The sequence below is a fragment of the Anolis carolinensis genome, chromosome 6 (assembly GCF_035594765.1).
Source record: "Anolis carolinensis isolate JA03-04 chromosome 6, rAnoCar3.1.pri, whole genome shotgun sequence".
In the NCBI taxonomy this organism is placed as follows: domain Eukaryota; kingdom Metazoa; phylum Chordata; class Lepidosauria; order Squamata; family Dactyloidae; genus Anolis; species Anolis carolinensis.
In genome coordinates, this window is record NC_085846.1 from 3,456,191 (window position 1) to 3,477,443 (window position 21,253).

Below are 21,253 nucleotides of genomic sequence, written 5' to 3' on the forward strand. Positions count from 1 at the left end.
TTTTTGAATATTTACATCAAGCTCAAATTTAAGATAAGACTGTCCAACTCTGATCAAATCATTGTTCTCATCTTCTTCCATGGAAATGTGCTTATGTATCCTTTTAATAATAATAGAGTAAAAGAATACATGTAATAATAACAATCATAAATACAGGAAAATAATTCATGTAATAATGAATAGAGTAAAATAATAAATGCAATAATAATAATATCAGAGTGAAATAATAAATGTATTAATAATAATAAAAATAGAGTAAAATAAATGTAATAGTAGCAACAATAATAGAGAAAAATAATAAATGTAGTACAGTAGAGTCTCAATTATCCAACACGCACTTATCCAATGTTCTGGATTATCCAACGCATTTTTGTAGTCAATGTTTTCAATATATAGTGATATTTTGGTGCTAAATTCGTAAATACAGTAATTACAACATAACATTACTGCGTATTGAACTACTTTTTCTTTCAAATTTGTTGTATAACATGAAGTTTTGGTGCTTAATTTGTAAAATCATAACCTAATTTGATGTTTAATAGGCTTTTCCTAAATCCTTCCTTATTATCCAAGATATTCGCTTATCCAAGCTTCTGCCGACCTATTTAGCTTGGATAAGTGAGACTCTACTGTATTAATAATAATAATAATAATAATAATAATAATAATAATAATAGAGTAAAATAAATGTAATAGTAGCAACAATAATAGAGAAAAATAATAAATGTAATCATACCAATAATAATAGAGAAAAATAATAAATGTACCATATATTCTCGAGTATAAGCTGACCCAAATATAAGCCAACCAGGGCCCTCACCCGAGTATAAGCCGAGGGAGGCTTTTTCAGTCTTAAAAAAAGGGCTGAAAAACTAGGCTTATACTCAAGTATATACAGTATATGTTTTAAGTCTTGCATACTGTTTTTATTAAGTAATGTTTGACTGTTTTAAATGTGTTATGTCTGATTTTATTGAATTTTGTTATTGGCATTAAATTTGCCAGATTTTGTAAGCTGCCTTGAGTCCCAAGGTGGGGTAGAAATGCTGTAATCAATATACTTTTCCCATGTTTTTATGATAAACCCAATTAGGAAATGTCATTCATAACCTAGGAACACAAACCGTGTTGCATAGTGTTATGGTCATCATCCATTTGGTAGTGATGTGCTTTTATAGGTACACCTACATTGCAGAAATTAATGCAGTTTGATACTTCATCTATTTATGAATTTGCAACTCATAATGTGCACTTTGCTTATCCACTATTGCAACCTCATTGTTTTTAATTCGATGTTTTAATATTGCGTTTTCTGGGGGGGTTTTTTTGTTATTGTGTATATATTATTATTGGTTTTTGTTATTGTTCTTTGATGTTTCATATTTTGTCATTGTTTTGTATCTGATTTTGCTGTAAGCCGAGTCCCTTTCGGGGGAGATGGAGGCAGGATATACATTTATTATTATTATTATTATTATTATTATTATTATTATTATTATTATTATTATTATGACACAGCAAACAAGATAGATATGCTGGGTTTCATATCACAAAACCACAAGTCGGACACTTCCCAAGTGTCTAGGACTGTGTGATGTATTTTCGGATGATGCAAGCAGATCCCAGCAGGGTGGCCTTTTGCAGCTGGCAGATCGTAATTTTGTCAATGTCTATTGTTTCCAAATGCCGACTGAGATCTTTTGGCACGGCACCCAGTGTGCCCATCACCACCGGGACCACCTGCACTGGTTTCTGCCAGAGTCTTTGCAGTTCAATCTTGAGGTCCTGAGAGCGGCTGAGTTTTTCCTGTTGTTTTTCGTCAATGTGACTGTCACCTGGGATGGCAACATCAATGATCCAAACCTTTTTCTTTTCCACAACTGTGATGTCTGGTGTGTTGTGTTCCAGAACTTTGCCAGTCTGGATTCGGAAGTCGCACAGTATCTTTGCGTGCTCATTTTCCAATATTTTTGCAGGTTTGTGATCCCACCAGTTCTTTGCTGCTGGGAGGTGGTACTTGAGGCATAAGTTCCAGTGAATCATTTGGGCCACATAGTTGTGCCTCTGTTTGTAGTCTGTCTGTGCGATTTTCTTACAGCAGCTGAGGATGGTTTTGTCGGTTTCCTTGCAGAGTCTGCATTTTGGGTCATCAGCTGATTGATAAGCGAGGCTTGGATAAGTGAGTACATTATTATTATTATTATTATTATTATTATTATTATTATTATTATTATTATTATTATTATTATTATTACTTTAGTTGCCATGGGTCAATGCTATGAAGCCATCGGAGTTATAAATTGACAAGGCCTTGACCTGTCTCTACCAGAGAGTGTCACCAAACTACAACTCCCAGGATCCCATTGAATTGAGCCAGGGTGGTTTAAGTGGACGAAACTGTATGAATCCTACCATGGCGATGTGCCCCGATTCTCCTTCCCTCCGTCTTTGAAGGCTGCCCCACTTACCGAGGGTTGGAGCAGGGAACCCGCTGGGTGTTGACGTTGTCACAAAGGGGTTCTCCGCCGTGGAAGATACCTGTCCGGACGTAGATCTAGAGAAAGGAGGGGCAAACATGTTATGAATAACTTTTCAATAACTTTAAAGCATAGCTTCTTTTTATTGCAATTTCAGTTTGAGAGGTATATCAGCAGAACTTTTACAGAATAACAAAGAACATTAAACATAGACATACAGATTCTATGCAACTATGTTGGATTGACAAACAACGTGAAAATAAGACAGTGTCTTATATTAATTTTTGCTCCCAAAGATGTGCTAGGTCCTATTTTCAGGGGATGTCTTATTTTTCCATGAAGAAGAATTCATATTTATTGTTGAACAGAAAAAATGAACATTTATTATATACTAGCTGTGCCCGGCCACGCGTTGCTGTGGCAAAGTGGTGGTGGTATTGGTTAAAAATTGTTGTGTAATTTTTATTTGACGTTATTTGCAATTTTTTATTAATTTTATTGTAAGTTATATTTTTATTTATTATATTTTATTATTTTCTTGTATTATTTTTAGTTATTTTCTGTTACTGTATTATTTTTTAGTGTTTTTTTTTATTGAGTTGTTAGGAGACCAAGTGGGCGGAGCTTAGCCTTCTAACTGGCAGCAATTGGATAAAAGCAATTATTCCTCTCTCTCTAATTAGGACTTTATTTTTCTTTTCTTTTTGTTGTATCAACCTAGAGGCGTGGATGATGGGTTGTGTTGACAAATTTCGAGGTTGGAGGGCCTGTAGTTTTGTTGTTTTGTGGGTCGCCGTGATGCCATCACTCTTTTTTATATATATATAGACTGTACAATAGTTGTCATCACAAACCAGCGTAACCAGACAATCTGTGAATTCTATCAAGAATTTCTTGTTGCTACCATTATTTCCATGTACAACAATCACCGAACCTGCATGCTCTGGTGTTCTGTTCGGAGGGCATGCTTCCAAATAAAAACTTCACTAGGTCTTACTTTCAGGGGAGGCCTTATATTTAGCATTTCAGCAAAACCTCTACTCGGTCTTATTTTCAGAGGATGTCTTATTTTCAGGGAAACAGGGTAGTTACATCGGCTAACAAACAAGGGGGAAGTTACATTTTCACTCAGCATTTACACACATGTACATGCATCCATCTTCATGCACACATTCAAAGATTACCACATCCTTTCTCCCTCCTTGGAGAAGCACCTGCTTAGGCCAAGCCCAGCTTCCACTGCAGCCTAACAACACATAGTTCCAAAATGCCAAAACGCTAAAACTTCAAAAAGACCATGACTTCAAAATGCACCTGAGAAAAGGGGCCCCCCAAAAGTGACCAGAATCCTGCTTTCCCAGAGCAGATCTCTGGGAAAACATCTCCACTGAGCATGGCGGGTGAACAGCATCGCTGTCTGTCACATTTTCTGGACTGTCACAGGGTCACTTATATAGCAATATTTTGCTGATATTGTCCCAAAGTTGTGAATGAACGAAAGACATCTTCCAGCCTGGAATATCCTGTTAATGTGGGATTTGTGTATAGGTAGTGTTTAAATGAAATTTGTGTCTAGCATGTATTGCATCATCCAGGAAATGCTATAGTGTGTAAAGAGTTAATTTGGTAAGAAGCTGTATTGACCTTGGATATGTGGCTGGAGCCAGAGAGGAGTGTCCAGACTACAAGTGTGTTTGTATATAGCTGATTGCATCAGATGAGATCGTTTCTGCCTGCTGAGAAGATCTGTGCTGTTTGTCTAGAGCGAAAGTCTTATGTCCATTGTCTGCAAGTCTGTTTGTCTTGTCAAGTAAAACTTTGTAAATACTTTTTAACATCATCTCTGACGTTCCTTCGTTCTGCGCTTCAACTGACGTCATTCATCTGCTGCTACACTGCGCGCATTACTCTGACATATCCTGGCTCCAGATGTTGATTCCTCCTGATTGGTGTTCACAAACACAAGCAGCTTCCTTCTTAACCATGGTAAACATTTCCTTAACTTGATTTCAACATTTCTCTTATCATTGTCACAGTTCTTATTGTTGGAAAAATGTCATCCTGCACTTCCTAAGTCTCTATCGTTAGATAGGAAGCCTAGAAAAGAGTTAGGGACACCTTCCCCAGTTCCATGCATGCTTTGATTAGGCTTCACTATTGTTTCCTTATTCCTGTCCTGTTTAGGTCAACCCATCCCTTTGATGCTTTAGAAATGTGATCTCTCCTAGGGTTGATGTAACTTCCCCAATTTGGCCTTTGGAATGTTTATGGCCCTAGAGAAGACGAGACCCACGAGGTTGGTCGCCATTAGTTCTTCCTGCTTTGTTCCAGAGAGAGGACGCACTTTGTCTGCTCTTGTAGTCAAGATGTAGCTATCTAGATCTTTGTTATTTTGATCCATCTATGTGTATTAGATCTGATTAGATTAGCTAGTTAGCTCCAAACCTTTTCTATCCATCAATGGATTTTTTTTCCCTCAATAAATGCTTTTAAACTTTAAAGCTAACTTTGCAGTCCTTCGCCATCCTGAAGAACACACAAAGGCTTCCTAAACTCACACCGTGTAAGTCTCACTGCTGCATTTACTCTGCTATTTTAATGGGAATTTACCTCATAAAGGGGGTGATTTGATCTTAACAGCTCATCAATTCCCAACACTTATCACAGTTTACCAGGCAGGTCAACTATTGAGCCGGGCTGTGGCGCAGCTGGCTAGTAACCAGCTGCAATAAATCACTACTGACCGAGAGGTCATGAGTTCGAAGCCGGGGTCGGGTTAAGCCCCTGACCATTAAATAGCCCGGCTTGCTGTTGACATATGCAGCCCCGAAAGACAGTTGCATCTGTCAATTAGGGAAATTTAGGTACGCTTTATGTGGGAGGCTAATTTAACTAATTTACAACATCATAAAACTGCCAGCAAAACACAAGGAAAGGAATGAGGAAGTACAGCCACTACTGGACAGTGAAGCAACAGCTCCCCCTGTTGTCAGGGTATTGTGTATTGTGAAATGTTAAAATCAATCTGGGTTATTAGAAATGCCTTATGTGTTAGTTTTTCGGCAAGGCATTTCAGCAGTTATGGAGTTAATGAGAGTCTGCTATGATTGACGTATCACAGGACCAATGAGGTCAAGTTTGTTTTGACCGGGACTTTCTTTCTTGTCCTGTGGAATGCAGAGGAGTTTCCTGAGTGTAGTGTGTGTGTGTGTGCATGAGTCGCTTCGGCAAGAGCACTCATGGAGGAAGGACTGATTTGCTCTGTTTGTATATAGTCATGTAAATAAAGATATATTGCCATTGGATTTCCAACCGAACCCTCGTCTGCTGGAGTGTGTTTGTCCAGTGCTGTTTTTCACACAGGGAGACAGTCTGGAGAAGGAGGTGAAGACCGGGATGGTGAATTTTTGGATTTCACTCTGCTACCCATCATCCCCTGACACCTGTGGCTGGAATCATGAAGCTGGAAAAAAATGTTAAATGCCTCTGTGTCTGTCTAAAACTGAATGTTGTTTGTCTGTTGGCATTGAATGTTTGCCATATATGTGTTCATTGTAATCCGCCCTGAGTCCCCTTCGGGGTGAGAAGAGCGGAATATAAATACTGTAAATAAATAAATATTTCCGGTCTTATTACCAGGTTTTAATTACAATACAGCAAGCAAGCAGTTAATGATTGCAAGCCTTAGTCTACATACTGGTGTCTTCAAATTTACTAGCTCACATTCATTCTTTCATTCATACTCACATATAATAAATTCATATGTCATTTGATGTTGTTACAAAAAGGGGCGTCAAGGGCCCCGTCATCTTCTGGAAAGCTCTAAACAGACCTCCCTCTTCTTTCTCATCCCATTCTTTTCTAACTCTCTACCATTTCCATTACAAAGGCAAAGTCCCTTCAAACTGAATGCATCTATCTATATATATAAATGAGTGATGGCATCATGGCGACCCACAAAACAACAAAACTACAGGCCCTCCAACCTCGAAATTTGACAACACAACCCATCATCCATGCCTCTAGGTTGATACAACAAAAAGAAAAGAAAAATAAAGTCCTAATTAGAGGGAAAGGAATAATTGTTTTTATCTGATTACTGCCCAGGGACAGGCAGACTTAGGCCTCACTTAGGCCTCTTCCACAGATTATCTAATTTGCACTGGATTATATGGCAGTGTAGACTCAAGGCCCTTCCACACAGCTATATAACCCATTTATAATGGACTTAATGTCAGGGGAAAACTTTACCCTTGACCTTAACTACCACCAATTCCTCAATACTTTATTTCCCAGACCACCAGACTTCGCCACAGCAACGCGTGGCCGGGCACAGCTAGTCATCCTATACGTCCTTCTCTGCAGAGCAATCTGACTTGCACGGTCCCTTCACTGCATCCCCGGAGGGGCACCCCACTGACCTTGTCGATGTCCCGGATGTTGACGTTGACGTATGTGGCGCAGAGGATCTTGATGCGCAGGAGGCTGTTGATGGACCAGAGGGACTTGGAGGGGACGTCCCCGTTGACGTGGGCGGAGGTGGCCGAGCGCCGGGCGTAGGAGGGCAGCACGAAGACGTTGGCCGGCAGCTGGCTGTAGAGGCTCTCCTTGCTCATCAGCATCAGGTGCGGCAGACGGCCGATGGTGATGCAGTTCCGCATGTACTGCAGCGGAAAGACAGGGACGGGACTGCGTTCACTTGGAGATAAAGCTCAGCTGCGGGGAGCAAACAAAGGCCGACCAAAGGCATACAGCCCTAGGGCCCCAAGGTGGATTTCTGCACAAAATTTCAAACCCATTGGAGTTTCCAAACTTGGTACAGAGGCAGCCCAATGTACAGTGTGGGAGTCCAATCCCTTTGAGAAGTGGCTGAAGGAGTTGGGGATGTTTAGCTTGGGAAAAAGGAGGTTGAGAGAGTCATGTTTCAATATTGGAAAGGCTGGAGCCATAGGTTCAAATGGCAGGGGGGAAAAAAATTAAACCCAAACCTTAGGAAGAACTTTCTGATGAAAAGAATGGTTTCACAATCACTACTGGCCGAGAGGTCATGAGTTCGAAGCCCCCGACCATTAAATAGCCCAGCTTGCTGTTTACCTAAGCAGCCCGAAAGACAGTTGCATCTCTCAAGTAGGAAATTTAGGTACGCTTTATGTGAGAGGCTAATTTAACTAATATAAAAGGTAAAGGTAAAGGTAAAGGTTTCCCCTTATGTTAACTCCAGTCATGTCTGACTCTGGGGGTTGGTGCTCATCTCCTTTTCTAAGCCAAAGAGCCGGCGTTGTCCGTAGACACCTCCAAGGTCATGTGGCCGGCATGACTGCATGAAGCGCTGTTACTTTCCCGCCGGAGTGGTATCTATTGATCTACTCAGCATGCAGAAAGGAATGAGGCAGTACTCCATCAAGGACTCAGTGTCACAGTGGATGACGAAGCAGCAGCTCCCCCTGTGGCCAGAATCAAGCATACCCTCACCAAGACTGGAAGCTGGAAAATGTTAAATTGCCTCTGTGTCTAATAATGGCATTGAATGTTTGCCATGTATATGTCCATTGTGATCCGCCCTGAGTCCCCTTTGGGGTGAGAAAGAAGGGCGGAATATAAATACTGCAAATAAATCTATATATATAAAAGGGTAATGAAATTTCGGCCTAGGACAAAACAACAAAACGACACATCCCAGAAACACTAAACTTGGCAGCACAACCCCTCATCCATGCCTCTGGGTTGATACAACAAAAAGAAAAGAAAAATAAAGTCCTAATTAGAGGGAGAGGAATAATTGTTTTTTTCCAATTACTGCCAGTTAGAAGGCTAAGCTCCGCCCACTTGGTCTCCTAGCAACCCACTCAGCCCAAGGGACAGTCAGAGTTAGGCCTCACTTAGGCCTCTTCCACACTGCCTATAAAATACAGATTATCTGATTTTAACTGGATTATATGGCAGTGTAGACTCAAGGCCCTTCCACACAGCTATAGAACCCATTTATAATGGATTTAATGTCAGGGGAAAACCTTTACCCTTTACCTTAATTACCACCAATTCCTCAATACTTTATTTCCCAGACCACCAGACTAGCCACAGCAACGCGTGGCCGGGCACAGCTGGTATAATATATAATTAATATTATTATATTGTATTATAACATAATACACCGGAGCCCTGGTGGTGAAGTGAGTTAAAGCACTGAGCTGGAGACCGAAAGGTGCCAGGTTCAAATCCCGGGAGCAGCGTGAGCGCCCGCTGTTAGCCCCAGCTCCTGCCAACCTAGCAGTTCATAAACATGCCAATGTGAGTAGATCAATAGGTACCGCTCCGGCGGGAAGGTAACGGCGCTCCATGCAGTCATGCCATTGGCCACATGACCTTGGAGGTGTCTACGGACAACGCCGGCTCTTCGGCTTAGAAATGGAGATGAGCACCAACCCCCAGAGTCGGACACGACTGGACTTAATGTCAGGGGAAAACCTTTACCTATTGTATTATTAGTATTATATCGTATTACAAAAAATATTATTAATATTACATGCATATTCAATATATTATAATATTATATATTATTGTAAATTATACTGTATATATGTATACTTATATACTGTATATACATACATACACACACACACACACACACACACACACATATACAGTAGAGTCTCACTTATCCAAGTTAAACGGGCCGGCAGAAGCTTGGATAAGTGAATATCTTGGATAATAAGGAGGGATTAAGGAAAAGCCTATGAAACATCAAATTAGGTTATGATTGTACAAATTAAGCACCAAAACATCATGTTTAACAATAAATTTGATAGAAAAAGCAGTTCAATACGCAGTAATGTTATGTTGTAATTACTGTATTTACGAATTTAGCACCAAAATATCACAATATATTGAAAACATTGACTACAAAAATGGCTTGGATAATCCAGAAACTTGGATAAGCGAGGCTTGGATTAGTGAGACTCTACTGTATTTATTTGCTACATTTATATCCCGCCCTTCTCACCCCGAAGGGGATTCAGAGCGGCTTACAAATTAAATTTACATACAATATTATATTATTAGCATAGCACAATACTGGCAATAAATTACCATATTACCAAAATAATATTATTTATAGTATAGGCATATTCAATGTATTATAATATTATATATTATTGTAAATTATATTGTATATATGTATATATGCATGTATATACAGTAGAGTCTCACTTATCCAACACTCGCTTATCCAACGTTCTGCCGGTCCATTTACGTTGGATAAGTGAGACTCTCTTGTATATATATATACACATACATACATATACATATATATATGTATACATATACATACACACAGACACACACACATATATACAGTAGAGTCTCACTTATCCAACACTCGCTTATCCAACGTTCTGCCGGTCCATTTACGTTGGATAAGTGAGACTCTACTGTATATATATATACACATACATACATATACATATATATATGTATACATATACATACACACAGACACACACACATATATACAGTAGAGTCTCACTTATCCAACACTCGCTTATCCAACGTTCTGCCGGTCCATTTACGTTGGATAAGTGAGACTCTACTGTATATATATATATACACATACATACATATACATATATATATGTATACATATACATACACACAGACACACACACATATATACAGTAGAGTCTCACTTATCCAACACTCGCTTATCCAACGTTCTGCCGGTCCATTTACGTTGGATAAGTGAGACTCTACTGTATATATATATATACACATACATACATATACATATATATATGTATACATATACATACACACAGACACACACACATATATACAGTAGAGTCTCACTTATCCAACACTCGCTTATCCAACGTTCTGCCGGTCCATTTACGTTGGATAAGTGAGACTCTACTGTATATATATATACACATACATACATATACATATATATATGTATACATATACATACACACAGACACACACACATATATACAGTAGAGTCTCACTTATCCAACACTCGCTTATCCAACGTTCTGCCGGTCCATTTACGTTGGATAAGTGAGACTCTCTTGTATATATATATACACATACATACATATACATATATATATGTATACATATACATACACACAGACACACATACATATATACAGTAGAGTCTCACTTATCCAACACTCGCTTATCCAACGTTCTGCCGGTCCATTTACGTTGGATAAGTGAGACTCTACTGTATATATATATACACATACATACATATACATATATATATGTATACATATACATACACACAGACACACACACATATATACAGTACCCTAACTTATCCAAGCTAAACGGGCCGGCAGAAGCTTGGATAAGCGAATATCTTGGATAATAAGGAGGGATTAAGGAAAAGCCTATTAAACATCAAATTAGGTTATGATTGTACAAATTAAGCACCAAAACATCCTGTTTAACAATAAATTTGGTAGAAAAAGCAGTTCAATACGCAGTAATGTTATGTTGTAATTACTGTATTTACGAATTTAGCACCAAAATATCACGATATATTGAAAACGTTGACTACGAAAATGGCTTGGATAATCCAGAAACTTGGATAAGCGAGGCTTGGATAAGTGAGACTCTACTGTATATAAAATTAGCAAAGCATGTTACTGGTGGGAGGGGTACAAGCTTGTGTGGACATCCTTTCTTCTGAAATTGTGGCTCTTACTAAGCCTTCCTTCTCTGTATCCCGTCTCTTTGTTATATCGTAAGTCTCGGAGGTTTTCCTAAACGCCGCTACTCTCTGCTGTCTTTTTCTTTGGCTCTGGAATTCCTCAAAGGGTGGCATACAGTCAGAATGGTCAGGGCACGTTTCCTTGTAACAACAATAAAAGGACCATCTTTGAGGGGATATCCCTTTTTAGGGCTTCCTGCATTTCTCCTGGCCAATCTAAATCACACAAAGAACAGTCTACCGGATCCCATGCAGCTGTGGACAAGTCTACATAGGGACCACCAAACGCAGCTTTGCCCAAACAAGAGTCAAAGAACATGAAAGGCCCTGCAGACTAATTCAACCAGAGAAATCAGCCATAGCAGAGCATTTGATGAACCAGCCTGGACACAGAATACTATTTGAGAACACAAAAATGCTGGACCATTCTAACAACTATCATGTCAGACTGCACAGAGAAGCCATTGAAATCCACAAGCATGTGGACAACTTCAACAGAAAGGAGGAAACCATGAAACTGAACAAAATCTGGCTACCAGTATTACAAAACTCCAAAATCAGAACAGTAAATAAAAAGCAATACTCTGAAAACAGAGGATTTCCAGACAGGAATCAACCAAGGGCAGTTAACGACTCTAAACAAAGGATGCCCCAGAGGCAGGAAGAAGACAGCAGATAAGCTTTTCAATCCTAATTAAAGTGATTAACTACACAACATTCACACTGACCTCTCTCACCCTAGACTTTCCACAGATATATATTGACCTCTTTGCTTAGTTTTCTCCATACCTCACAACCTCTGAGGATGCCTGCCATAGATGTGGGCGAAACGTCAGGAGAGAATGCTTCTGGAACATGGCCACACAGCCCGAAAGACATACAACAACCCCAACATTTAACTTGTTTTGCTTTTTCCTGCCCTTTTTCTGTTAGGATTCCCTGTAAAAGTTTAACCTGCTTTCTTCTCGTTCTATTTTCCTCCATCTGCTTCGCTAACTCTACCATGCTCGCTTCCAACATCCTATTTGGTTTTCTTAGTTCATTATTCTGTTCTTCTTTTTCCATATTTTCCTGCATCCTAGTTATACCTCGTAAAGTTAAGGCTGTGTTTTCCCCACATTCCTCCTGCAATTCGTCTTCTAAATCTTTAGTTTTATCTTTCAGCTGTTCCATTCCCTTATGGGCTAACATAGGGCAACCTTAGTGTAATCCCATTTATCTGCCAAGCCTGCCTCCTCACAGTATAAAGCTGTTCCTTTAAACCAGGGGTCCCCAAACTAAGGCCCGGGGGCTGGATGTGGCCCCCCGAGGTCATTGACCTGGCCCCCGCCCTCAGTTTTATAATATAATATATTGTATATACATATAATATTGATAATAATATTATAATGTAATACAACACAACACTAATAATAATACCATATAATAATATTAATTATATATTCTATATTGCATATAATATTACTAATAATATTACAGTATAGTGGTATAGTTCAATAAAGTAATATGTAATGCTAATAATATATTATATTGTTATGTACATATAATATTGATAATAATATTATAATATAATACAATATAACACTAATAATAATACCATATAATAATATTAGTTATATATTCTATGTTATATATAATATTACTAATAATATTACAGTATAGTGGTATAGTTCAATAAAGTAATATATAATGCTAATATCGTGCTATGCTAATAATATAATATATTGTATGTACATATAATATTGATAATAATATTATAATGTAATACAACATAACACTAATAATAATACCATATAATAATATTAATTATATATTCTATATTGCATATAATATTACTAATAATATTACAGTATAGTGGTATAGTTCAATAAAGTAATATATAATGCTAATATCGTGCAATGCTAATAATATAATATATTGTATGTACGTATAATATTGATAATAATATTATAATGTAATACAATATAACACTAATAATAATACCATATAATAATATAATTATATGTTATATATTACATATAATATTACTAATAATATTACAGTATAGTGGTATAGTTCAATAAAGTAATATATAATGCTAATATCGTGCTATGCTAATAATATAATATATTGTATGTACATATAATATTGATAATATTATAATGTAATACAACATAACACTAATAATAATACCATATAATAATATTAATTATATATTCTATATTACATATAATATTACTAATAATATTACAGTATAGTGGTATAGTTCAATAAAGTAATATGTAATGCTAATAATATATTATATTGTTATGTACATATAATTTGTAAGCCACTCTGAGTCCCCTTTGGGGTGAGAAGGGTGTGATACAAATGTAGTAAATAAATATAGTAAATAAATAAATAAATTTTAGACAGGCTCGGCCAAAGTCTGAAATGACTTGAAGGCACACAACAACAACAATAACAATCCTAATTAACTTGACTATCTCATTGGCAAGAAGCAGGCCCACACTTCCCATTGAAATCCTGATAAATGTATGTTGGTTAAAATTGTTTTTATTTTTAAATATTGTACAGTAGAGTCTCACTTATCCAAGCCTCGCTTATCCAAGCCTCTGGATAATCCAAGCCATTTTGTAGTCAATGTTTTCAATATATCGTGATATTTTGGTGCTAAATTCGTAAATACAGTAATTACAACATAATATTACTGCGTATTGAACTACTTTTTCTGTCCAATTTGTTGTATAACATGATGTTTTGGTGCTTAATTTGTAAAATCATAACCTAATTTGATGTTTCATAGGCTTTTCCTTAATCCCTCCTTATTATCCAAGATATTCGCTTATCCAAGCTTCTGCTGGCCCGTTTAGCTTGGATAAGTGAGACTCTACTGTATTGCTTTTTCATTGTTATTTCATTGTTCTTGTTGTTGTTTTTGCACTACAAATGAGACATGTGTCGTGTACATCGGAATTTGTTTGTATTTTTTTTTTCAAATGATAATTTGGCCCCTCAACAGTTTGAAGGATTGTGGACTGGCCCTCTGCATAAAAAGTTTGGGGACCCCTGCTTTAAACAGTAACTCTAACCCATCCATGTTTAGGTCAAAAACTTGTTTTTTTCAAAATATTACACTGGAAAAAGGGTTTCCCTGAGTTATCCAGCCTGGAACCAAGTTCCAAGGTTACGGAATGACATATTCATCTAACCTGGAGATAACAACAGGCAATAAGCAGACGGGGATGGCCTGCATTCAGCATGTCTCCTGAACCATGGCAATGGAACGTCTGACCCTCTTCAAAAGACTGATCACCTTTTGAGAGAGGCCTGTTGTGAGTATGAATGAATGAATGAGTGTACGCAAGAGCTCCTGATACCAAAATTGAATGTAATTGTGAAGCCTCAATAAATGTTACATGAATTGTGCGATTAAAAACCAAATTTGGTCTCCCTGTTTCTCTTTGCTCATATCATAGGGGATTCCCCGTTATCTTGCTCTGGATCAAAAAAGAACATCTGGTTCATAACATTCTCAGCTGCTCTGGAGACTAGGACACTGCATTGAAGTATGAATTTTTGGTTTACAGATGTTATGTTTAATTGTGTGTTTGTGTTTTAAAAGGGTATTACAGTTATTGCATCTCAGCACTCAGAGGCTAGTTGCCATGGAGAAGTAGGCGGAGCCAACTGCCATTTTGTTGAAAAAGTGCAGAGTTTAAAAAAGGGATTCAGTCTGTGCTCTGATGAGGCACAGGGAAGATTGATCCTAAATTGAGGGGATCAGGGAGACTCAATTGTTCATTTTGAGTCAGTTTAAAATAAGTTTGGTGACTTATTTAATGTAGTCTGTGTCCTGGTAAGGAACAGAGAATCTGTGATTGTATATCACAGGGGTGACTGCAGTTTAAAAGTAGCAGAGAAAGAAGTTCTAACTACTTTAAGTAAAAGAAGTGACACTTTAGGGAGTTTGACTCACCTCATTCTAGGATTGTAACTGTTAATAAAAGTGCCTCTAAGTGAGAAACAACATTGTTACCACTAAGCTCTGTGCCTGAATAAACTTGTTATTGTTCCTCCAACATCTAAGCCTCTGTCGCATATATTATAAACCAAGTTGCGTTACCATCTAAAGTGAATAAAAAGAAGAAAGAAAAAAAAGTAAAAGGGCTCCTCTCTGAGTTTTTGGTGGTTGCATCTTCGCAGACACAATGAAGCCCTAGGTTCAAATGGCAGGAAAAGAGATTCCACCCAAACCTTCAGAAGAACTTCCTGACGGAAAGAACAGCTTGACAGTGGAATATGGTTCAGCTTGGGAGACCAGCAGAGGCTGGATAGCCATCTCTTGGGAGGCTTTGGTGGTGTCACGCTGCCCGGAAGAAGGAACTTGGACAGGACAGTGGCCCAGGGGGTTCCTTTCCGCTCTAGGACCCCTGATCCTCCTCCTCGCAGGGTGGGCTCACCTTGTACTGGCTGAGCGGGTATTTCTCGAGCAAATACTCGTCGCAGCCGCACACCTTGAGCAGGTACTTCCCCTGGTACTCCTGCACGCAGAGGCGCAGCTGCTCCGGCGAGAGGTGCATGCTCCGGGTCTTCTTCCGGATGGCCTCCGCGATCACCTGCTCCGGCAGCGCGTCGTGCGGGGTCTTGAGGGTGTATTTCTGTTTGTCGTTGTTTGGAGACACAATAACCCAAATGGTCACTATGATCCGACCTTCAGGAGACGGAAGGGGGGGAGGGGAGAAGCAGGACAAGCACACGTCATTTCGGGGCCAACCAGAGAGGGAGGGTCCAGGGAAGGGGGGGTGCAAGGGGGAGGAGAAAACAAAAAAAGGGACGAGGACCCCCGGGAATCCCCCGCCCCAAACGCTCCCCGTGGTAGCCCCCCGCTCACCTTTGTCCAGCTTGCTGTACACGTGTTTGGGCAACTCGGGGCTGGACTCCACGTTGGGGGGGTAGACGTAGAGGGCCTGGCTCTGGGGCCCCGCCGAGCCCCGCGTCTCCACGGCTTCGCGGCAAACGGAGAGGATGTTGCGCCGGAACTCCTGCACCTCGGGGTCCTTGACCAGCTCAAATTCACAGATGGGCATCCCAATGGCGAACCCTAAAAGAAGGTGTCGGGGAGAGAGGGTGTCGCACCTCAGAATAGTTCGCCTTGCTATAGACACCCAGTCAGACACAGAAGAAAGTCCTTTGAAGTTTTATTGAGCAAAAGCAAATATATAAATCAAATCAGGCAGCTCAAAGGGTTTTCAAAGTTGCAGTTAAAGAGTCCATAGGAATCCAAATAGTTCATAAGCCATGAAAATCCGTTAGTCCATAAACCATAGCAATCTAAGAATCCATAAGGCAAGGCAATAAACAGTAGATCCCAAAAACAAGGCCCAAAGGTACAAAGATCCAGGAAAACTTCTCTTGAGCATGAAACAAGAACATCCACACAGATGAAGCGAGGATTTGCTTTGACAACGAGCGATCTGCAAACACACACTTTAAAAGCACCCGAGAAAGGCATTTCTTTTCCCCGCTAGCCTCTCACTCCTACGGACCTGAAAACCTCTCCATAACAAACGGTCAGCCCTAGATAATTCAAGGTCTTCGTTATCGTTATCTTGCACCTGAACCGGGACTTGAGAGCTCTCTTGCTCATTAATTCCCATGGGAATGTCATCCTGTCTGCTATCTATGGCTTCTGGGGTCAACAGTTCATTCTGCTCAAACTGCAATTCCTGAGCCTCTGAATCAGCCTGTATTTCCTGCAGCCCATCTTCTGGCTCAACTGGTTCTTGTATCTGAAACCCAGAATCCCCTTCTTCATCCTCACTCTGGCTATCCTGTGGCTGCGTCACAACAGAGGGGTAGGAATGGGAGGAAGAACGGACAGTTCTCCCGGCGTTGTAAAAGAGCATCTTTGGGAACATGCTGACCCCTCTTTTGTTGTGGCTCAGCTGGAGTCTCAAGAGTGACTCTGATGGGGATTATGGGATTCAGGTTTCAGATGTTCAAGATGATGGGATTCAGGTTCAAGATGACTCTGATGGGAATTATGGGATTCAGGTTTAGAGTGTCCCTGCTGTGAGAGATGAGGAGCAAGGAGGCATTCCCACGGCAGGGAATGGTGTTGTTGATACTGAAGATGATACCGAAGCTAGCCAGATGCAAAGGGAGGACAGCTTTCGGTTAGACAGCATGCAGACAGAGGCTGCTGCTAACGAGCTGTCTGGCCTTGATGAAACAGAATCTCTGGATCAAGCTGGCCGTTTGGAATTTTGGGTTCACAGGAGTGTCAGAACAGCAAACAAGAAAGAGGTCAGACGCCAAAGAAATGCATTCATGCTGTGCAGAGAATATTAAAGGGTGTGCTGAGAGAGAAACCTTTGTCAAAAGCAACGTCTCGTTTTGAGTGTAGAAACAAGCTCTTGCTTTCCTGGATTACCTTGCAGCTTTGTGTATTCAAGGTCATGGGACTTTATCATGCATTCATGGAACCTTGTTTTATGCCTAATGTTTTCTTGGATTATTCTTTATAGCCTTGGTTTTGCAACAATCTTTTGGATCGTTACTTTTGCTTTTTAAGAACTATTTCCTATTTCCTAATAAACTACAAAAGACTTCAACCTGTGTACAGCCTGGTGTGTTCAGCAAGGTGAAACTAACCTGAGGTGTGACATCTTTAATCTATACACAAAAGTGAAAATCTATATGTGTGTATGTGGCAGAGATGTTCTCTTACACAGACAGCCTCCAACCTCCACAGTTTGGGGAGCCACCAAAGCCCTCCCTCCAACGACATTGTAGGTTACAGTGAGCACCACATCCCAGTGTTCCTTTCTCTCTCCATTGATGTGGAATTTGCATGACCCCACCTACTGCCTCTCCCTTAACCCTTTCCTATTCTTTCCTACAACACACAGCAACTGAACATACTAGAGAGAGAGAGGTTTATGGAGAATGCACCATGATTTATAGGAGTTGGAGGGATTGGGATGTATAGTTCACCCACAATCTAGGAGCACTCTGAACCCCACCAACGATGGACCTGCAACTAGCTTGGTACACAGACCCAACACAGTCAAATTTGCATACTGGTGGGGTTTGGGGGTGATTAACCTTGACATCCAGGAGTTATAGTTCACCCATATTCAGAGAACACGGCACCCATCTGATGACGGATCTGGACCAAACTTGGCACACCAGCTCAACATGGCCAACTGGGAATACTGGTGGACTTTGGGGGTGACTGACCTTTAACTCTGGGAGTTATAGTTCACCTGTATTCTGCGAGTCCTCTGAACTGTGTTTTTGTGATATGGAGTGAAATGGTTAATCTATTGTTGCTGTGGAAATGTATGTATTTCGTTCTGGCAAGCATTCCAGCAGTCAAGAGGTTAATTGCAGCGAGCCCTGATTGATTGCTGGAAGGGCAAATGAAAAGAGACTTCAGTTTGTGCTACATGACAGGAAGATACATCACAGGCTGTGGAATGTGAAAGAGGTGCTACGGTGTACAGAGAATGGACTCTGAGAGAGATGGACATGCTCCATGTTTGATCTTGCGGACGCAACATGTGTCCTGACAGCTTTGGAATTTAGCACTGTAAATAATGTAAATAAAGCTTCAGTGCTGCTGGGATTCAGCAGATAAAACAACAAAGTTGTCGTGCTTTGTCGGTGCCACTTTTGCTGTTTGCAGAGGTGAGACCTGGCTCATCAATCAGTCATGGTCTCCGATTCCTTGACATGAACCCCACTAATGACAGATCTGGACCAAAATTGGCACACAGACCCAACACTGCCAACTTTGAATACAGGTGATTGACGTTGGCATCAGCGAGTTCTAGATCACCTGTAATCAGAGAACACTGAGGATCTGGACCAAACATGGCACACAGACCCAACATGGCCAGCTGTGCATACGGGCCTGGTCTGGGAGGAGTGACCCACGATTCTGGGAATCATAGTTCACCCACATTGTTATGTATTTTCTAATGGGAGCAGTCATAAAAACAAAATCAAAGACTGGCTTTTTTCTAATAGTGTTACTAATTAACTAAATGATATTACCTAACATCCCAAAACAAACAATGCCTTTTTGAAATAGCCCGGGCACCGCTGGGTACCCAAGCTAGTAATAATAATAATGGTAACATTGGGTTATAATTGTTAATGTGGGATTTGTGTATTGGTAGTGTTTAAATGAAATTTGTGTCTTGCCTGTATTGCATACTAATTGCATCATCCAGAGTGTACTGTAGTCTGGAAAGAGTTAATTACTAAGAAGCTGTGATGTCCTTGATGTGTGGCTGGAACTGGGGAGTGTCCAGACACAAGTGTGTGTGCATTGCTGATTGCATCAGTTCTGTTCAGCTCTCAGTTCTGTTCTGTTCTGAGTTGAGTCAAGTCCTGTGTTCGTCTGCAAGTCTGTTTGTCTTGATTATTACTGCTTACAGTAAAACTTCGTATATAGTTTTACCAACATCTCTGATGTCTCTTTGTTCTGCGTTCCACTGATTCCATCCAACTACTGCTGCGCTGCAATTACTCTGACAATAATGAATATCTTACAAAGCAGGCATGAGCCAACTTCGACCCTCTCTCCAGGTGTTTGGACTTCAACTCTCGGCTGTTAGGAATTGTGGGAGTTGAAGTCCAAACACCTGGAGGGAGGGCCGAAGTTGGCCCATGCCTGGTGTAGATGCCACCCCGCTTGGCTCACCGATCTCCCGGTTGAGGATCTTCTCCTCCCGGTTCCCGACCGGCTCGATGACCTTCAGGATGGGCTGGAAGAGGCGCAGGTCGCAAAGCCGCCGGGACTCGTCGAAAAACTCCTCCCGCTCGGCCTCCTGCGTCACCCCCACAAAGATGTAGGAAGATTCCTCCTGGGAAGAAGCAAGAGAAGATTGAAATACCGTATGTACGCATTTCACAGAGACCACGATGGAGAAACAGAAGAAGAATGGAAGCCAACTCTTCCCACCCACAGACCCCTGGGCCAGGGGACTTTCGATCCATGCCCCTTTCACTGTATATCATTGGAAAATGCAATATAATAGTGAATAATATAACCTCCTTCTGTGCCACCTGCAGATCCCTGAAGCCTTTTTTCTATAAATATGGGCCCTTGGTGTCGGCTAGCATTTGGCTCCCAAATCCATGGAGGCCAAAGTCCCACTACACTACGGTAATTAAAGGCGTGTTGAACTGAATTAATTCAATAGTGCAGATGCTGTTGTGACTCAGCTCGAGTCTCAGAGTGACTCTGATAGGGATTGTGGGATTCAGGTTCCTGATGTTCAAGATGATGGGATTCAGGTTCAAGATGACTCTGATGGGGATTATGGGATTCAGGTTCAGAGCGTCCCTGCCATGAGAGACATTTCCATGGCAGGGAATGTTGTTGTTGATACCGAAGCTAGCCAGGTGCAAAGGGAGGATAGCTCCCGGGTAGAGAATGTGCAGACAGAGGCTGCTGCTAACGAGCTGTCTGGCCTTGACCAAACAGCATCTCTAGACCAAGCTGGTCGTTTGGAATTCCGAGTTGGCAAGCGTGTCAGAAGAGCAAACAAGAGAGAGGTCAGAGGCCAAAGAAATGTGTTCATGCTATGCAGGGAATATTAAAGGGTGTGCTGAGAGAGAAACCTTTGTCAAAAGCAACGTCTCGTTTGGAGTAAAGAAGCCATATCTGGCTTTCCTGGATTTCCTTTCAGTTTTGTATATCCAAGTTCATGGGACCTTGTTATGTATTCATGTAACCTTGTTTTTGCCTAATGTTTTTTGGATTATTCTCTATAGCTTTGATTTTGCAACAATCTTTTGGAAGTGTTGTCGAAGGCTTTCATGGCCGGGATCACAGGGTTGTTGTATGTCTTTCGGGCTGTGTGGCCATGTTCCAGAAGTATTCTCTCCTGACGTTTCGCCCACATCTATGGCAGGCATCCTCAGAGGCTGTGAGGCATGGATAAACTAGGCAAGGAAAGGAAAAATAGGAAACTAGGCAAGGAAAGGAAAGGGGGGCCGGGCTGTGGCACAGCTGGCTAGTAACCAGCTGCTATAAATCACTACTGACCGAGAGGTCATGAGTTCG

At 40.5% G+C, this 21,253-nt stretch overlaps 1 protein-coding gene across 3 annotated transcripts in view; it reads right to left on the reverse strand.

Moving 5' to 3' along the window:
- Positions 1 to 21,253, reverse strand: part of LOC100567364 (phosphatidylinositol 4,5-bisphosphate 3-kinase catalytic subunit alpha isoform) — an 80,818-nt gene that overhangs the window by 37,394 nt on the left and 22,171 nt on the right. For 2 of the 3 annotated variants that reach the window (XM_062957441.1, XM_062957440.1), the window contains exons 4-8: positions 19,886 to 20,048; positions 16,064 to 16,273; positions 15,633 to 15,883; positions 6,899 to 7,141; positions 2,469 to 2,554 (exon numbers count right to left, since the gene is read on the reverse strand). In XM_062957441.1, coding sequence (XP_062813511.1) covers positions 2,469 to 2,554; positions 6,899 to 7,141; positions 15,633 to 15,883; positions 16,064 to 16,273; positions 19,886 to 20,048 — 953 coding nt within the window. Of the gene's footprint in view, positions 1 to 2,468; positions 2,555 to 6,898; positions 7,142 to 15,632; positions 15,884 to 16,063; positions 16,274 to 19,885; positions 20,049 to 21,253 lie in introns of those variants that run through there. The other variant, XM_062957442.1, reaches the window with a different exon arrangement.